This window comes from Aythya ferina (assembly GCF_964211825.1).
Source record: "Aythya ferina genome assembly, chromosome: 20".
In the NCBI taxonomy this organism is placed as follows: Eukaryota; Metazoa; Chordata; class Aves; order Anseriformes; family Anatidae; genus Aythya; species Aythya ferina.
The window spans coordinates 1,544,580-1,564,804 of NC_140318.1; the positions used below are offsets into that span (position 1 = coordinate 1,544,580).

General features: G+C 38.8%; 1 protein-coding gene across 10 annotated transcripts in view; it reads left to right on the forward strand.

The window, feature by feature from the left end:
• Window positions 1-290: 290 nt before the first annotated feature.
• Window positions 291-20,225, forward strand: part of DENND1A (DENN domain containing 1A) — a 190,621-nt gene continuing 170,686 nt past the window's right edge. For 9 of the 10 annotated variants that reach the window (XM_084493738.1, XM_084493743.1, XM_084493741.1 and 6 more), the window contains exons 1-2: window positions 291-405; window positions 7,318-7,388. In XM_084493738.1, coding sequence (XP_084349864.1) covers window positions 389-405; window positions 7,318-7,388 — 88 coding nt within the window. In that variant the 5' untranslated portion in view covers window positions 291-388. Of the gene's footprint in view, window positions 406-7,317; window positions 7,389-20,225 lie in introns of those variants that run through there. The other variant, XM_084493746.1, reaches the window with a different exon arrangement.

Sequence of the window (20,225 nt, forward strand, 5' to 3'; positions counted from 1 at the left end):
GGGGTATCCCCTCAGGGCATCGCTGCGGGCTCTGGACCTGCCCGGGGGGTGCCTGAGGAGCCGGCGCCCGCTGCCAGGAGGCGCGGGGCGGGGGGGCGCTGCCCCCCCCTCAGCCCCCTTCCCGCCACTTTTGCCCTGAGGCGGCCCAAGGAGGGGACGGTGCGGGGAGGGAGGGGGGGGTGCTCTGAGCCGCCCCCCGCCTTGTCCCCGCCGCACTACAGCTCCCGGCAGCCCCCGTTCCGTGACGCGCCCCGGGCGACGGCGACGCGGGCCGGGCCGGAGCAGGGCCCGATGCGGCGCACAGAGCGCGGCCCGCCCAGCGCCGGCCCCCGCCCCCGCCCCGCCTCGCTCCGGCTCGGGCCCGGGCCTATGCGGCCCCCCGCGGACCATGGGATCCCGGATCCGGTGAGCGCCCCGGGGCTCCGCGGGGGAAGGGGCCGCGGCCGGGACCTGCACCGGGACCGGCACCGGGACCGAGCGGAGGCCGCGGGTGGGCCACGGCCGAGCCCCGGGGGCGGGCGGCGGGCGGGGGGGGGCCCCGCGCTGCACGGCCACGGCCCGGCCCCGCCGCTGGCCGAGGGGGGCACGGCGAGGCCCGGGGGCGCCTCCCGGCCCCGGCGGCTCCGTGAGCCGCATCCCCACGGAACCCCCGCGGGGCCGGGCCGGGGGTTGGGGCCCGGCTGGGGCTGTGCGGGCCCCGAGGGTTGGGGCTGCGGGCACTGCCCTGGGGGTGGGGGTCGGGCTGAGGGGAGGGGGGGGGGTGGGCTGCAGGGGGCACCTCAAAGGGCATCGGCTCGGGGCTCGGGGGGAGGCGAGGGGCGCTGCAGTCAGGCCTGCAGCTCCCTGCCCGCAGTGGGTCTCAGCATTTTCATAGCTCAGGGGTTGATTTATTGGTAGGAGCTCTTGATAAGTCACGGATCCTGATAGAGATCTCAGTTCATTGCGCTGTGCCAGGGTAATTCCTTCCTCTGAGGTGGGTAGGGGTGCAGTAAAGCTGTGGCTGTGCAGTGAGCGCTGGCATCTCTGTGTTTGGAAGCTGTGCTGGGGACGTCCAGTTAGCCCATATCTCATTGAGCAATGTCAGTAGGTGCCGTTGAGCAACAGCTTTTCTTTCTTTAACACGTTGCTTGTCAGGATTACACAGGGCTTCAACTTTTCACCTCTGTTGTCTAATTTGAGTATAAGACTGGAGTAGCAGCAGTAGTTTGCATCGTCCTTGGTGTGATGACACGTCTCAGTATTCCCAAGCCTCTAGGCTGGGTACACGTACCTGTACTGGTGTAGGAAAATGTAAATGGGTAGCGAGTGCCCGCAGTCATAGTGCTGAGGTGACTGGTTGCTTCCAGAAAGCAACCTTTCTTCTCTGGGAAAGGACGCTTTTTGCCCTTCTGTGGAGTATGGGTTCTCCACTGTTGCTACAAAAAATCAAAGAAAAATAAGTTAAACTCTTAGCTTATGTTCAAAGTACAAGTTCAGTCTAAAATTGTTGCCGTTTTCTGTAACTTAGAGTGTTGGATCTGGCAGCAGTCATCCTTGCATGGGTCACTTCAAAAATTGTGGTCTGAAATCACTTTTTTTGATGCCTTTTTCTTAAACCACTTGAAATGGGTGATGCTCTATTGCGTCTGCTTTGCTGATTGCGGATGCAGGCACTTGGATGGGGAGCTTCAACTGGAGCCCTCGCTGAGGCGGGAGATGTGGCAGTTAGAAGTGTTTATAAGCACCAACGGGCTTACGGGCTTTATCTGTACAAAGTCTGTTTTGGTGTGAGTGTCTCTTTCAGATAACTGGCAAATCCTGCGTCTTTCTATGTTGCCAGGAAAACAGAGGTGGTGACCCTCTATAAGCATTATGCTTCATTCCTCCAGGACTTCATGAGAAAGCATTTTGTCTGCTGAGTGATCAATTAATTTTGCATTGAGGGACAATTAATACATTTCATTTTCCTTCCTCTGATACAAACTACAACAGCACCGTGCTTTTGCCCTTATTCTACTTGAGCACCGTTCACAACAATCGTGAATTACGCAAAGAATGAGAGAGCCTATCTCAGAGACGTGTCAGGTCTGCTCTTTTGAGCCAGATGTCTAACCACACTGAGATTTTTGTTAAACATCTTTGGGCAGGATCTTTCACCTTCTGTGTTGCCAAGGGAAATGATAACTATTAAAAGGGAAGAGTGGATTTTGTTGCTGCTAATATTACAGCACATTTTACATGTGCGGTATCATATCCAGGTTTAAAATGAAGGAATTGGAATGAAAAGTGTTAAATATTTGTCATGTGGCATAATGCTTGTAGCTTTTTTTCCCAAAATTACAGATAAATCTAAGGTTTCACCTAAAGTGATTCAAGTGGGGTTTAAGACTTAACAGTTAATCTAATTAATTAAATTAATTAACATACTGTACAACTTATGCCATAATTCAGAAATACAGAACTTAAAAAAGAGTCTGCCTAGAATACATGTACGCTCTATTTTAAGGTAATTTGAGGCTTTTCTTTTGACCTCTTCCTTTTTCCAAAGGGTGTTTTTTCTAAGTTTCGTTCCTTCGTGTAAGATTCTTAGAAGCAGCCCAGACTCTGGAGGCATTTGCTGACTTGAGGGTGGTGTTCACCTCTCACCTAATATGTCGGTGGTGTGCAGCACAATGCTTTTGCAAAGAACCCTAAGGCAAGGAATAGAGTCTAAAGATACTGGTGAAGTTGCTCTGTGAAGTAATCTTCCTCGCTGTCAACAGGTGGGCTTCCCAAGCCATGACATTAATGAATCTGAAGTTAATGCTGTGCTTCCCCTCTTGTGGGAAGTAAGGAACAAAGTTCTTGTTACAAACTTGAAAACAAAATTGGGCTTCTGCTCGGATTTATTTTCAAATTTGAAATTTTGCTATTGCTATCAGGACTTTCATGTTCTATACTCCTTAATTAGATTTCTGTAATTAATAGGCTTTATTTTAATTATCCTTCTGGGATCTAGTAGTAAAGAAATAAACTAAAATCTGGAAAACACATTCTGGCCCAAAACAGACCAGCATTTTGAATTTCTGTAAAATACTGTACATTTGAATTTCTGTGATTTTTAAATGATTCTTTGAATCATCTGAAGTACTTTTCAGGGTGATAAGTAGCTTCCTGGTTGGGGCAGGGGCTGGGAGCACGAATGAGAAAATAATTTTATGATGCGGTATACTGAGGCAAGCCCTCTTTACTCATAGTGCCAGTGAGTTTTGGAACCCTAGCAAAAATCCAGTAGTCAGGTTTCTTGCTTCTTGCTATGGATTGATAATTAGGAGGGATATTAAACTCTGGCACACGATCACTTGCACACTCTGCGATATGCTCCGCATGAAACCCAGACATATGTCAGTTATAGTTTTGATGGATGTATAGTAATGAGTCATTAGAGTGAACAATTGCTTAGAGGAAATTATCAGTAGCTGCATCAGAAGGAAATCACGAAGTTGCCAGCGGTACTGTAAGCTTTTGGCGTGCGGGTAGCTGCAGGCGCAGAACAAGGTCCCGCCGGGGCGTTGCTCCTCGCCTTGGCGTGTGCCCTATGGCGTGTGCGAGGCACCCTGAGCTGGGCAGGCTCTTGGAAAAGGAGTCTAGTTGGCCTGGTTGTTCTCGCGTCGTGGTACCCTTCAGTGCTTAGTACCTATTTACTTATTTTGAACAATGTGTCAGGACCAGTTTCTTGCATGGAATTGTGTTACAGAGTAAAAAAGTTGCCCTGGTCCATCCCAGCAGTGGTTGGGCTTCACTGAAGAAAGAAGAGATCCCTGGTGCTGGTCTGTTTGCTGTAGAGCTTGCTATGTACTGAGATGTGGTATTACCTACTTAGGCAATACCAGGCAGAAAAAGTTAAAGACATGGAAGTTAGTAAGGGCTGGAGGTGCGATATCGGCAGTGGATTAGCAATCCTGAACTTCTATAACTTTTTCTGTAAGAGATCAGTAACTAAGTCTTGCGACAAGAGAGCTAACGATCAAACACTGTCAGGCTCCTCTCTTATGCATCGTTTTTGTAAGTAGAATGATTTTTTCTGTCATAAGTGCTACTGCATTGTCCTATGTGTAGGGAGAACACTGCTGACAGAATCCAGATTGTGGCCGTAGGTGTGTGAGATGCGCACTTCCATATAGACAGCTTCGGAGAAGAACTTTAATTTTACTCTTCATAAATCTTGTGTAAGGCTTATTTTAAAATATTATTTCAATATAAAATTTCTTACATATTGTTTTGATATTAAAGCAATTTCTACATCGAAGAGGTTTGCAGTAATTCCTACAAAGAGCACTTATCACAGAAGTGTTCTTTTCTCATAAAAACTCATCCTAAATTTCTACTTACAAAAATTATTGCACTCCTTTTTCAGATTATCGAGTTATCAAATAAATGCGGTACTTTTTACATATGTGTCCTGTGCATTGCTTTTTTTATCATATGTATGTTCACTTGGTAATTCAGCATGTGTCTGAGTGCTACCTGGAGGCTGTTAGGGGAGATCTTTGCACAAGGGGGTTTGGGTTCCCAGCGCTGGGGACAGGTCCAGTGAGCTGAGGTTTCGGTACAAGGCACATGCAGCATTACATGGCTGTGGGGCAGGTTAGTAATCATAAAAAGAGACTGCAAAATATACATATTATGATGCATGTTTATGCAGTGTTTGCAAACTGTATGAAGCCTCTTAGTGACTTGTTTCCTTAATTCCACCGAAAAGTTATAAAATGCTCAGAATTCAACAATGGCTTCATTCTCACGTTGACTTCATTCTCATACCGAGGTGTTGGCTTCTTGAATGCAGTCTTTAATACAGAGTTTCTGACTTGGCAAAACTACTTCAATTTCACTGTTCCTAGGAATAAGTGAACGTTTGTCATGGAATATTAAAATAGAAAAATTTAATGTCTTTTTGTCTGAAAGTTTTGGTATATAGCATGTGCTCTTGCCAGCTGTGTTAAGCAGTGTTTTCACTGCAGAATTTAAACACAGACCCTAACATAATACTAAAAAGGTGTTTGTTATTTTAACCATTAGCTGGAAAAATATTAGAAAATGTATAAACTTTTAATTAAGGAAACAGGGTGCTAAAAATAGAGATATAAACAAGGAGGGTAAGATAAGGCTGCACAGCAATAAATTTTAACGGAAAAATAATTTTTCTGTGTTAAGTGGTTATCGTATCATACCCATCCTGTGCCAGGACTGTAGCAACATAGCTAAGAATCTGAATTTTTGAAGCAGATCATGTGCAGCACAAAGAAAATTAGGCAAGTTTATTTCACGCTGCAAAGTAATAGTTGCTTTGCTGATCTTAGGTTCTCATAACTTACCAATGCACTGCTCAGAAAAATGGCTACTAAATGCAAATCAGTTGGGAACTGGTGGCAAATTAAATTAAAATTAATTGAATTGTGGACAATATTGTTGCTCCTGAGAGGTGCTCTGTAAAATTGTAGAGTGTGATCCTATGCTACTGAAACCAATGGTAGCTTTTCTGTTAATTTAAATAGGTGTGGGATTTGGCTTAGAGCCATTTGACTTGCACTGAGTGGGTCTGTGGCATGAGTAGAAATGTTTTTTTTAATCACTTTTGGTGTTAAAGTAGGATAAAAATAGTATACATTCTCTGAAGAGCAGGCTTAACTCCTTCACATGTTTATATTTTTGGTTTGAGATGCTGAGGAAGATGATTTTTTTGTTGCTGTTTTTTATTATTCAGACGGGAGTTCTGGCATAAATATAATTTTTTTTTCTTGCCATTGTTTTCATTTGTAGCTGTAAGGGAACTAACAGAATTTACAAGTTACTTATACCTCAACAGATTTCTAATTTTAGATAGTTTACGTTAACACATAGGAGACAATATTATCACTAGAAAAACAGCTATAAATTTAGAACAGTTTTGATACTTAGTTTTAACTGGAAAATCTAAGAATAAAGTGTCACATGTTCCGACTTACAAAATCCCTATTTCAGTAACCAAAAAATTATGAAGTCTAATGTGTGGTTCTCTTTAATCTCATCAAAAATTCTGGAGTTGCTAAAATTGTTAGGCAGAAACTGAACTCAAAATATGCTTTCTTATACAATCACTTGCGGCATTTATATGCTCCTTATGAAGTGTATTTCCAGAGCTTCATTTATGGAGTTGGCTTTAGAATTATGTTAGTAAGAGCTGAAAATGTAGGCTAAGTGTTTTTTTCAGTCATATAACATTAACTTTCTACTTTTAGTACTGGTATACTAATAACTCTGGATCAGAATAGGCTCTTTCTGTAAGCTTCATTTGCCTTTTGTAGCTGAATTTGGTATCTCCTTTAACCATATCACCTATTTCCTTTTTTCATCTGCATCTGGCAACTTTCCACATTTAAGACTGCAGTGTCTTGAGGCTAAACCTTGTGCATTTGAAATATTCTCCAGCAGGGCCCTTCTGACAAAGAGATGCAACAGTTATTAAGAGGTATTAAAGAAGGGAACTGTCTTCATCCTAAATACAGTCTCTTTTTTTTTTTTTTTTTTTTTTTTTTTTTCCCCCAGCAATGTATGCCTAAAGTGGCTCTGCATCCTCTTGACTGCTGCTGCTTTTTTTTTCCTTTTTTTTTTTTTTCTGAGTAAATAGGTGTCATGAAGTTGAACTTGAGGGTCACAGTAATGAAAATGTGAATCTGTTTTATTTGTTTCATGTTGGGCAATTTGACTCTGCTTTCAAATTGGTGAAGAGAAAAGGGTAATTAGGTTTTATTTTATTTTTTCTGAAAAAATATCCAAGATGGTATTTAGCATATACAGCGATTTACTTTCTCATTTGAAAGTAAATGTGAAATAAAAAATAACTTGCTTTTGCAAGTTGTATATGTAATCACAGTTGATATTATGCCCAAGAACTGAAATAAGCATTGCTTTTCAGAATGTTACCCAGGGGAACAAAAAGCATAGTTCTCTTTTTCTGGCAAAGTTTCTGAATAACAGGCCTGTGACATTTTCATATGTAGAAATGCAGACAGGTCACGGTGATTGAAATGACATAAAGGATCTGTGTGCTTGATTTCAATTGTTTTTTATTTAAATTTTTCTTGGTGGAATTCATGTGGACACTGTTCATACTGACTGATCTGAGCCTCAGTGCCTACCTGTTACATTCCTGCAAGGCAGAAAGATCTGAGGTTCTCAGGCCATAAAACAAGGAATCTATTTTATGAAGTTGTCACTGTAATGTATGCATTCTTAGAACCCTTTTTGTCTGAGTAATTGAAAGCATGCTTGGAAAAAAAAATCTGTGTGTTAAATACTTTTCTTTTTTTCCCCTTTCAGACAAAATCCGGAAACTACCTTTGAAGTGTATGCAGAAGTAACTTATTCAGGCATCAGTTGCATTGGGAAAGGTACTGTTTTGTGCTGTAATTCTACCTATTTCTTGGCTAAAACTATTCTTAACCATGTAGTGCAAGGTAATGAGGTATATTCATTATTATGTTCTTCCACCTTTTAAAGAAAGCTGGAATCTTTTGCAGTTGGGACTAATAATATGAAAATCCTGCCTCTGTCCCTATTTGTGGACAGTTTCTTGGGTTCTTTGACCATTTTGTCCTTTGTCTTTTGGAATAGAAATAACTCTTACTTCATTGAGTTGAAAAAGTAAAAGCATTTTCAGATTTATATTTCTGCTTGTATGAGGAATGATTAGGTTTAAATTAAAAAATAGTCCAAATGTTTTTCTATGGAATTTATTTTTACTTACTATTTCTTAGATGTATACAAAAGCATTGTCTTCCCAAAATTCTTCCTTTGATCAAATGATTTTATCTAGAAATAAGGTATGGAAGTAGCTTATGATTTGGCTAACTAATGATTTTCACCAAATACTGTTATTGAGTTATAGCTATACAGGTATATTTCCATAATATTATTTCTGAGAAATATTCCTATGTTTATGCTAGAGAAGTCCTGTAACAGCTGAAACCAACATGGAAGTGTATTTGTGAATGTTTGATTAACCTTGTTTCTATAACTGATGAAGTTGATTAAAAAAATAAACAGGAAAAGCAAAAGTTGAAATTCCTAATCTCAGAATTGATTTCAAGATTCTGTTTTGTGAGGTCAGTCTCTAGAAAGTTATGGAAAGGAAGGATGTCAAAATGAAATCATTACAATTAGTCAACACGTATTGAAGTAATATACCATTGATCTTTGGCAAAGCAATCCCATGTTTATTGTATATATGGTACAATGAGCCGTAACTTTATTGACTGGGGAGCCGCTTATCTCCTTCTATATCTGTATTTGTTTGTTACAATCAGTGAGAGCCAAATAACTGCAACTCTTTCCTTTAGTGCCAAAGCCTCCATAGGAGTTGTAACTGGAATACAGTTTTGGCTTGTCCTACTGCTGTACACCATCACAACTATTTGATGTAACTGCAGGAGCCCTTTTAATAACTGGTCTTTGTTTCTGCACATCTGACCTGGATTCTAGTGCCAGAAAATCTGAACAAATTTGACCGTAAACATTACATTGTACAGTACTAGTGTCTGGGTATAATCTTCTCTTTGAAGTTTGTTTGCATCCCCCTGGAGGGATTAATTCCCTGCTGTGGGAAGGTGGGTTAAAAAGCACTGAAACTACTTTACAGGTTTTTAATTGGAGAATTTAGTATACATCTTGTTCTATAAACCAACTGATTCTGTGGGAGTTTCACTTTAGTTGTGTTTTTAAGTTTGTTGTATGCACTTGTAGGTGCAAAATATTAGAAATGGTTGTTCTTAGTGTGTAAAAAAATATAAAAAAGAAATACAGTTTGTATGTTCTGAAGTTATTAATTCTGTCTGAATAATCTTCTAAATTTTTTCCCCACCTAATACTTTGTATTTAAGAGTTGTCTTGTATTCTCAGAAGTTTTAGATGAGTGTATCTCCAAATATTCTGTCCTCATGTTCTAAGCAAAGCTAGTTGGTTGTTTGCTTCTCTGCAGTATCAGCTGTATTTAATAGCTGTACTGTATTTTCAGGCAAAGCGCCATTCTAGAAATATAGTCCTAGAGACCTCCATGTAGTCATCTCTTTCTCCTTCCTTGGCTATCTAGTCTTTGCTGGAAGACTTAGGATATATATCAGTGTGTTTTACTGGAGTCACAGGAATGTATATTAAACGGCAAGGAGCAGTTACTATTAAGAAAAGCAAAACATAAAAAAAAATATAAGGAGCAAATTATCAGACATGTTTAAAAAAAATCTTCCCAAAGAATGGATTCTGAAATGAACTGAGACAACTATCTCTGAAGTTTATGTCTAGTCTGGTAGTGCTATCGACCGCTTATAATGCACTTAATTCTTGCATCAATTTTCTAATACAGTCTTGAGGAGAGTGAATTGTTCCAAAGCTATAAAAATCCTAGTGTGGGAGATTGTCTGGCTTGTGGGATGGTAAAACATGCCTCTGTTTTGTTAATAATCCAAAAGTTTGTATAGCAAGGGATATTTTCCATGTAACTGTTAAGTATCAACTGCAATTAAAAGCTTTAATATATTTCATGGCTCATTTGCTTCTTGCTGAAATGGGAAATACTGACTCCTGTTATTAACTACTGACAGACAATTGTATATTCAAGTAGCTTTATTGCTTGTATAATTGTTAACAATCGTACATTAAATGTTTAGTAACTTTCCAAATGGATGAGAGCAGCATTTTACATCATCTATAGAAGGCTCCCTCTTAGTTACCAAGACAGTTGACTGCAGAAGAAAAAAAAATCTATTCTGGGCTCCAGGAAAGATCTCGATAAACTAGAAGGAGTTCTTGGAGGGCCACCAAGTTGGCAAGGGAGCTGGAGCACTTGTGCTGTGAGGGGAGGTTGAGGGTGCTGGGCTTGTTCAGCGTGGAGAAGAGGAGGCTTCAGGGGACCTGTACAGCAGCCTTCCGTACCTGTAAGGAGTTCATCAAGGTGACCGGCTCCCAGTGCATGGCAGGAGAACAAGAGGTGATGACACAGATTGAAGCGAGATGTTCTAACTGGACGTCAGGAAACGTGTGTTCACCGTGAGCATGGTCAAGTGTTGGAAAAGGTCACCAAGAGAGGCTGTGCAGTCTCCATCCTGGGAGGTTTGAAAGACCTGACCGGGTGACAGCCTGAGCAGCCTGGTCTGGCCTCACACCTGACCCTTCTCCGAGCAGGAGGTTGGACCTAAGGACCGGAGATCACTTCCAGCCCGAATTATCCTATGATCCTATGGTTTGATTCCTAGAAATGCAAGCTCCAGGATCACTCAGGAGATGCTTTGTATTCCAAGTAAGACATGAAGAGAAAAATTTGTCAAAATAAAGAAAGTTGAAAAATCAAACATTTTGTTCCAGTCCAGGCACAACTGTGCCGAACAGCAGTGCGGTGTGTGAACTGAGGAGGGAAACGGTCACGGGATCAGCTCAGCTGTGGGCTCTTCAGCCTTTCTTGTCTGGATTGCTGAGAAATAATGAGTATCTGTTCTCAGCATTGGTAATTGTGTATTTCTGCCACATGAAGTCTTCAGTATGTTGTGGAATTCCTAATTCAGTTGGATCTAAAAGCTATATTTGTACTTTTCTTTGCATATTCATAGATCTTATTTGGGTACTTACAGATTTTTCTTACTGGGTCACTTTATGTAAATGTGATATCTGTATTTTGAGAACCATGAAGATATTTCAAGAGAAGACATTTAGCGATCCAGTCTTCTGTCTCAGCCTAATGAATGCAATTTCCTTGGAAGCTGGGAATTCCCAGTTTCCCTTTGAGTAACTGAATCTATTAGAGTGGAGTTGTTTTTTGTTTGGTGTGTTGTGTTTTTTGTTGTTAATAAAAATAGTTGTGTTTTTTGTTGTTAAGAACATCTGACTTCCTGAAATTGAACAAAAATACAAAACTGCTTTTATTTTAACTTCCTGAAGCTCACTCTAATTTTTTCCTGGGTAGTTCTGACAGTAGGAGTATTTCTAACTTTAGTTATCATTTGGATTTAAGGAGCTATTTGCCTTACTAAACCCAGGTTATTACTTCTTTTTTTTTAAAAAAAAAAAAAAAAAAAGAAAAAGCAAGCAAAGAATTTTTAGTTTTGTCACAATTATTTTAGAGATTTCACTGATAGGAGCTAACCTTTCTTCAGGAATTAAATAAAATAAAACCTTGAAAATTGAAGGTGGAGGGGAATAAAAATGCAGTGCATTGCTTAGCAGATACCAGTAATATATTCAAGACATATCTAATTGCATCAGTTTTGCCTTTCTTTTGCAATACTGAAGTATGACATAGTCTCAACTGAAACATACATCTATTCACTTCTCTGTAAAATAAGTGTTGTAGCACTTGTGAACACTTCATGCAAAGTTTAAGGTCTACCATTGCTTTTGTTAGGATGCTTTTCAATTTCAATAACAGTCTTTGTAGCTGAAGATGTTTGTGCTGTTTGTTTCATTGCTGATGTATCTGGTGCTTTACAAATAAAGAAAGATAAAAGTTACTTGTTTAAATATACCCTGGAAATGCTAAATTCTCTGGTCTTAGGGGAGAGCTACAAAGAGCTTGAATTGTTTCTGTTACAAATTGTAACTGCTGAACTTCTAGAAATTCAGTAGTGTTTTATACTCTTGACATATTTAATGTTTACAAGTATGGTATAACACACGGGAAAAGCACTTGCTGTTTTTGAACTTCAGCTAAAATGTTTTCTCCTTTTACCAAAACTTTTCAGATGCAATAGAAAGAATTTACTAACAGTTTTCATTCAAATACCTACATAAAGCAAAATCATGCTAACTACTTAAGAAAGCTTTCTTTCAATTTTTCAAAGCACTTTATGATCTGACAACTGGTGCAGTTCATTCCTCAGAAATCTGTGACAAATGTAAGGATCTTGCTGGACCTGAGCCAAAGATCCCCCCTTGTTAGAGGGGGCTGTGAGGAGAACTGGAGCATAACTGTCAGACCATTGGTGTAGAAAAAGAATTTGTTAGTCTAAAGTAACCGATCAAAATCGTCTCTAAGATATGAACATCTGAAAGTAAATGCTCGTGAGAGTGAGGCACTCCCCCTGCACCCCTGTCTGGGAGGACATAGCATGCTTTTGTATGGGGTTTTTGTGTTCTCGCCAAAGCAGACATTATAAAAGTACGTCAAATCTGTAGCTTTACCATGTAGTGTGCCAAAGGCCTTTCTCTCCAAGGACCTCATCTTTCATCTTTTTGTGAGTGTAGCATAAATTCTTGCTGTGTGTTCAAGGAAAAAGCTGAAATGGTTTAGTACAGTTAAAGGATTTTTCTTTCTTTCATTCTTTTTATTTTTTTTTTCATTTAAAATCATGGTAAGTTGGAAGCCTAAACGTGATAGCATGGACATAGTGTAAGTGTGCTAGAGTTTAACAAATGTTCACTGGATTAGTAAAGGAAATGTAGTTTATACTACTTCTTTTATGACAGAATTTAAAAGGTCTTGCTGGAAGACTCGCCATGTGCTTCTTTCTTTTCTCGAAAACATACCACCAAGTTGAAAAGGGAGATGAATCTTAGAAGGAAACTATTAACTCTGAGGGAGTTTATCATTGTTTGAGAGAAAGGATGGAATTTGCATTTGAATTGGCTCTGAGAGTAGCATGTACTACTAATCTTGTTCCTACTAGAAGCTTGTGAGTAGTTTAAGTACTTCCTTCTTTACTTTTCATGTTCTAGCCCTGTGTTGTAACAGCTCTTCCCCCACCCGCCAGTAGATCACGAATGTTATAACTGAAACTAATCGAAGCCCTTAACTCTGCAGGGAGATGTCATGATGTACTCGGGCCCTAAAAGTATTCCACGATTGTCGCTGCGGTTTCTGTGACAAGACTTCCGAGGCAGAGGGAACTAGCAGGCTTCTGCCTGTGCCAAATGCACGTGCTGCTGCTCCTTGCCATTCTCTATCCTATGTTTTAACTTTCACTGCCACATCAGTACCTGCCAAAACAGATCAAGTATTGGCTTGAACGTCAACACTGGTACTTGGGTAGAGTTAAGAGTTGGTAGTTCAAAAGTCTGTAAACCCTACCTGTGCATCTGTCAGAGCAACCTTTATTTTGTGAAGTGGAAGCATTTTGTTGCTTGAGGTTTGCTTGTTATGTATCGAGAAGTAGGTAACATACTAAATATTTAGGACTAACAAAGGAAGTGTAAAATTCACATTATGTTCCAGTAAAAAAGGGCTTTGTGTTGAATGTGTTCCTTAATTGGGGTATTACAAGTTTTCCCGTCCTATCTGTGTGACACTATTCCTACACCCAACTTCCCACTGCAGGACTGGAAAAATAACCAAATGTAAGGAGATGGCTAGCATCTAGGAATGCTAATTCTTCTAAGCTGTTTCTTTGTTTTCCTGTTTCCATTTGATTGCTTTTCTTCTGAATACCTACAAGGTGGAAAACTTTCACAAAGAACTTACTAGGACTGAAGTGTCTGGATCAAGTAAGTAGCACTGTCTGAACTGTTCTGTTCAAAGACAGTTCTCAGTTGGGATTTTACAGTATAAATTAAATATGGAACTCAATTTGAGGAGAAAATCACTTTATGAAACATTAGAATTTGTCATACTGCAAGTCATCATATGTTTTAGTTAAAACTTTTCTTAGGTCTGTTGTTATCTGATGATACTAGATTTAATAAAGACCGAAAATGTTAGTTATGAATGTTCTTCCATTTCTCTAATTTACTTTGTGGAAAGAGATCTGTTGTTCGTCCTTTTTGCTTCATCCTTTAACTACTTCTGTCTGCAATCTTTTCTATTGCACAAGTATTTACCAGTCTGTGCTATATTGCTGCTGCTGGCACTGTTTAACTAGAGAGGAAAATTCAGCACAGAAAGTCTTACTCACAAGACTTTAAACTCTTTTGTTGATTTATATTTTTTTAAAGGAGCTTGACATCTTCATCAAGTTCACAGTGGGCCTGCTTTGTTTGCTTTCTCTTGAATGCTTGATAAGATTTTTCTTCTATTGTTTTGTGCAGCGAGGACAGAACTTGCCATGGCTGAGGTGGTTTTTTTGTAAATCCACAATATGGTCATTGTCTGCTGCTGAATAATTGTGACTGCTTTTTGTACAACCAGAACTAAGGCTTTGGCTGTGAACAGATTCCTTCTTAGCGTGAAAAGAGACTAATCCATGTAAATACAGCCCCAAAATAAAGCTTTACAGAAAAAGGGAAAGGCTGCTAAGCAGGAGGGCAGAGGTCAGCAATTTAACCTTTAACCTAACAAATAAGAAGCATGAAAGTTCCTGAATTGGTTTACAAAGGCAAGCTCCTGTGATCTGTCAGTTTTTCTTTTCATGATAGAGTTGGGTGAGAAAACTGACTGACAGCTAGTGCCTTTTTAACTGCAGGTTGAAATTAACTGCTAAACTGAAACTTTTTAAGGGAGGTTTTTAGTGGTTTTAACAAATTATTTTCATTCACTAGCTGTATTTGTAGTTTTCCTTGAATTTATAGAGGTTTGAGTGGTTCTTCTTTTTAAAGAGTTCTTGAGAGAGTCAATTTAGATACCAAATGCTACTGAAGCATTTGATATTTCAGTATTTGAAGCGTTTAAGAATTTGATGAAGCACTTGTTGCAATTAACTCTCTATTAATGTGTTCCTTTAAGAGTAGGGCTGTTACTCCAATAACTGCAAGCAGATTGTACTTTGAATAGAGTCAAAAAAGTTGTTGTTATGGTGGTGGTGACTTAATCTAAGAGAGTAATTTTAACTTTAGTTTATGCTCAGTCACAAAAATTTCCAAGGTGGTTTGGTTTTGTTTGTCCTTATTTAATTGCAACAGGTAATCTCATTAATGCTGTTAACTTCTGCTTAAATCTTAGTGCATCTAAAATCAGTCGTTAATCTCAACATAGACACTTCTGTGACTTGTAAAGAGCTTTAATTAGAGTGTCATTCAGATGAAGAAATAATGACTTTAAAGAAGACTCCCTGTAGATTAAGACTAGGGATTTTTATTTTATTTATTTATTTATTTATTTTGCTCACTGCTGGTAGCAGTGTCCTGGTAATGACTGTCCATCCAGAGTTGTGTTACTCTTCTTATGCGTGTCTTCGATAGAAATACTGGATTTTAGGAGTCATGACTGTGTTCAGTCTGTCGGCACATGGGTCAGTAACTCTACCTAGCGAATAAGTTTAACAAGCAAGCAAAGTAAAATTGGTGAAACAAAAGAGGAACCAGGTCTATTTTCATTGCTGGTTCTTTTTGTTTTACGTAGTTCCTTGAAAGAAGAGAATGTAAACTCTAATTCAAAAAGAGGCCTAGCAGAGTGCCCTGGGCAGTTTTGGTCTGCTTCTCTGGGGTGTGATATTTTTTGTCACGAACAAAAAGAGACTTTTTTTCTTTTGTGGTGTGTGTTGCTTTTGTCTCTCTTTTTTGGGGGTGGTTTTTAAGATTTAAAAAAGAGTTAGCAAGGTGTTTTGAAATGAAATTATTACTGAAAGATATGCATGAAATGAATCCAAGATTCAGCCATGGCTGTATATTAAAAAAAGAAAAACGCCTCAACCTTATGCGCTACTAGAGAAAAAATTGAACCTGCAGACTTCTTTCTGAAATACTGCTGTGTGCTGATGCCCAGTTACAGGTTAGTGTGTGGTTCACTTCCCTGTAGTAGTGGTTGTGAATTACAGTGGTGGTAGGACACATTTTAATCACTGTATTATATTCTGTTTATATCCGAACATACTCATTATCTTTGAGCAAGGTGTCTCACCGGCTCGCCAGTGGATTTCTTCAAGTGAGAAGTGAGAAGAAACGCCAAGGCAATGCTGCTGACTCCTGACTGATGAGCAGAGGGATTTGGCCCTGCTGTGGCCCAGCAGATCTGACACATCTATTGGCTCTTGGGAAGATGATTGCTATGTCTTTTTTGGTTGGAAACAGTTTTGCATATGCTTTCCAATAAAGCCTGTTTCACAGAAAAGTGGGATAGAAACCAGGAAGTTTGACCTACAGATTAAGGATGATAATCTCGGATGGAAGGGGTGGGAGCTGGTAGTGATAATCTAGGATTCAGAATGGGTTTTAATCTCAGCAGGTTTTGTTTGTATTTGCAGAGGGGCTAATGCGTCTGTGTCCCATCCCATCTCATCTCCCTCTTCCCAATAAAGAATTAAGTTGCTTGTTTTCTTCTGAAGTTTTCTGTTATTGGCCGTGTGGAAAGTAATATTTTCTAATTTGATAGACAAATTAATAAAAATAAAGTATTCATACTGTAGATGATTTAAATAATGCAAGTCTGTGTAGAAGGATCATGTAGAAAGTCATAATCTGGGTGTAAAGCACTGCTGTTAAATGATGAGTAGGAGAGTGAATGAAGAACTGTTGCCAAAGGAATATTTGCTGTGCTAAAATACGAGGTTTGTCTCAACCTTCATCAGCTATTACAGTACACATGCTGAGGGAATGGATGGGGGAAAAAATTGGGGGGGTAGAAGACTTGCTGTGACTATTTTTTTTTTAAAGCAGTATCTTTTACATACTGAATTTGTGCAAGGATTTTGTATGGTGCTGAAGGGAATTACAGTTGCAACTCCCATTACATTCTACTGGGATTATCTGAATCCCATCTTTACTTCCTTTGAAGGTTCCTTTACGTTGAAACTACATAGTTAGGAATATAAACATCAGCAACATTACCTCTTTTGAATTGGTTCTTACATGCTTTTATCTCTGAAGGGAACAATTAAGTCTTCAGGTGTGTCTATGTGACCTGTAAGATACATTAGTGGTCATTGAGGTTTTCTGTTCTATTCCAAAGATACTGGAAAGAGATGGTGTGTGGAACACCTGTAAGCATGAATGTGACTCAGAATCAGATTTTGAAGCATGAAGACCAAATGTCTGGTTGGGTATCACAGCATAGGCATACAGTGGAATCAGGCTTCCTCACTTTATGTATTTGCAAGCTTCTTATTTCACTTAATAGTAAAATTACGTGCTTTGTATTTTTGTGAATAGGACAGTAAAGGATGGTGCAGGCAAGGCAGGAAAAATACCAGGACATAAGAAACAGCTCAGGCAGAATGGACAGTGATTTAGGAAATCTCTTCAGCAGGCAGTTGAGCAGAACTGGCCTGTGGGAAAGGCCAACCCAATGACAGCCCCTCCTCCCCCCAAAAACAAGCAAACAAACAAAAAAACCCCTCCCAGCAATGACATGAAAAACAACCAAATAAGCAAAACACGCTTTCCTTTGCAATAAGTATGAGACTGTCTTCTGAAGCTGCTCTTCACTTGCACCTAAAGTAATACCTGAGTTTGTTTTATCTGATACTTGTCTGGTGCTCCTTCACACGGCTCAATTTGAATAGTCTATCAAGCAAGTTAAAATAGATTCATATAGAGCAGGTCATTATCTATAGAATTCTAGCCTATATGCATTATAATGCATTAAAATTCATACCTCTAATTATTATAGACTAATACATTGATCTCATCCTGACTTATCTAGAGATGATATTTGTACATGGAAAAATTATATAGATATCTGTTTATTTTGTTCTCCTGTAATTAATGTCCTTATTCATTGAAGATAACGTTTCTCGTTTCTCTTGTGTATTTGTTTCTTTTATGTAATGGATTAAGCACCTTACCTTTGTTTCTAATAAATCATCTTGTTTTGTTTTTAATAGTATTGTTGTTTCCATTATGGTTTCAGAAAAGCTGCTCATAAACTATTCACTAAAAGTACATACCACTTCCTGCACTGTAGATTCTGTTGGAACTAAGCAATCGAATAGCTTTTAGAGGTAATTTCTGCTGGAAAGAATTAGCATATTAAAATAGGAGCGTATAGCTTTGTGTACACCTTAGCAGTATTCATAAACAAAAATAGATTAAGTGAATAAATAGAATTATTTAGCTGTTCAGTATTTTATTTAATGACATGTAGAGGTAGAAAGTAGCAGAATTTCACAATTTGCCAACTCTCTGTCACGGAGATTGCAAAATACATGCCTTGTTGCACTTAAAATACCAAATGCAGTACCAAGTAATACAGCAATTGTAGCGCTTTTCATTTTGATGTATTTATTCTTGATAGTTTGCTTTACCCTGGGTACAGGATTAGGTCCTTCACTAAACCTTCCTGAATCAATCCTGTACCTAGGCTGAATTCTTGGAATACAGTGGACATCACATGGGCAACTGAAATTGGGTATTGACAAGGTTTTTAAAATAGTAATACATCTCAATTTTGTTTATCTCGGAGTTTTAAAAACCTATTGACCTCATTGCAGCTTGACTATAATTACCATGTTTAAACTTCTATGCATTTTTTAGTTTAAACAGCCTTTGTGTTTTTTTTAAACCAAAAGAAAATTAATGAGAAGAGACAAAGAGACATCAAAGAGGTTTTCCCTCTGATTGCAGTGTTAGAAGTTTTGCCTGAAAATAGGTTACATTTCTTCTGTTTTCAGCTGAATCCTCATTAACTTTACATTTTAATGATGTCCAGAGCAAATTATGCCATTATGGTAGATGCCTTAAAGGAAAGCTTAAAGGACACCTTTTTAATGTTTGTTTCTTTATTGGTGGCAGTATTTGTACCAGTATTATAAACAGTGTTAGAATGCTAAAAGTAATCCAAAGACATACCAGAAATATCTTCCACTTTTATATATATGTTATTATTATTATTATATATATAAAGATATACACACACACACACATACATTCATATATATACTGTAAGTATCTTTGGTTAGCATTGAATACAAGTTGAGTATGTTAGGGGGATACCTTCATTGTTGTAGAAGGAAAATGTAAATTGTCTTTTGGAAGAGTTTATAAATTACTTCATCTTATAATCAGTTTAATTTATAATAAAATGGAGACAGATGATGTAACAGAACCTCTGAATTATTTTGTTTTCTTGAACCTTCAATGAAGTAGATGATTGAAATGTTAATGAAGTGATGGTTTGTGTTTTTACAATGAGATAAAGCATTATTGGAGGATCTCTGTGGAATTTCAGATTCATTCAAATTGGGGAACAGTATTAGCTGTGGTTCTGTGGCCTCCCGCAACGCTTCTACTAAAAATTAACATTGTTTAATTAACTTTTTAGATGAGAGAATCTTGTTACATCAAATGCAGTAACAACAACTAGTATTTGGTGCACCTACATAAACAAGATTAACTGAAATTGGCGGCAGCTTGAATGGAAGTTGAACAGTTGAGAATCCAGGTAGTTTAAGAAAATCTTATAAAACAGCAACAACTTTATTTCTGTAGCTCAGTGAGGAGACAGAGCAAAAGGTCTCATGGACAGTGAGGTTGTTTTTTTCCTTGTCTTTACACCTGGTGTCTGCATATTGTGAGCAGAACCTTTTGACTTCCTTGGGCTGCACTCTAATCAATAAACTGAATTTTTGGAATGTGAGGTTGTGGTGAGGGGAGGAGGATGAAATAGGAACGTTCCAAAGTTCAGTTAATAGAAGATGAAATCCAATGGACTCAATCAAAAGTTATTTAAGATCTGAAAGCTTGGTATTTCATGACTGTATTGCCATAATGGAAGTTCCTTTTTAACCTGATTATTACTCTAGGTATTGCTCTGATTTTACTAAGCTGGTGTTCTGTATGTATATATTCAGTGTTTCAGATCAATATTTCTCAAAAAAAAAAAAAAAAAAAAAAATTCTTTCCAGTGGAAACAATTGGCTCATCTCTAGTGGTTGTTTTTAATAAATGCAACCTCTTCATATGTTCCAGACTTTAATTCCCGAGTGACTGGCTGTCCACTGTAGCATTACCAACTGTTTGGTGTTGCTGTTCATCTGCAGGTATAGCAAAGCTGTCTTCTGTAGTTGAGTGGAACTGCACTTGCATATGGTTAGCTGATAGGAGATGCCCCTGAGAGCTCAAATTGGTAGCCGTGGCTCAGAATAATCCTTTTGGTCCTGAGAACTTCACTTTAAGCGTGCTACAGTTTTATGATGAGCTTTTCAACTGGTGTTTGTATGGGTACTTCAAAACTTTTATTTTCTTGGCAAATGCATACATAGCTCTTATGTAAATGATTTTTTCCCTTTTATTTTGAACTCAAATAAGAAAATTGCTTTTTGCTTGGTTGTATTCTTTCTTCATCCTTTATTTAGACTGGTGTGCATGTCTGGATGGAGGCATTTGATATTTCCATTGTTAATAACTAATCAAATAGACAAAAAAAATAAAACTGAACTTAA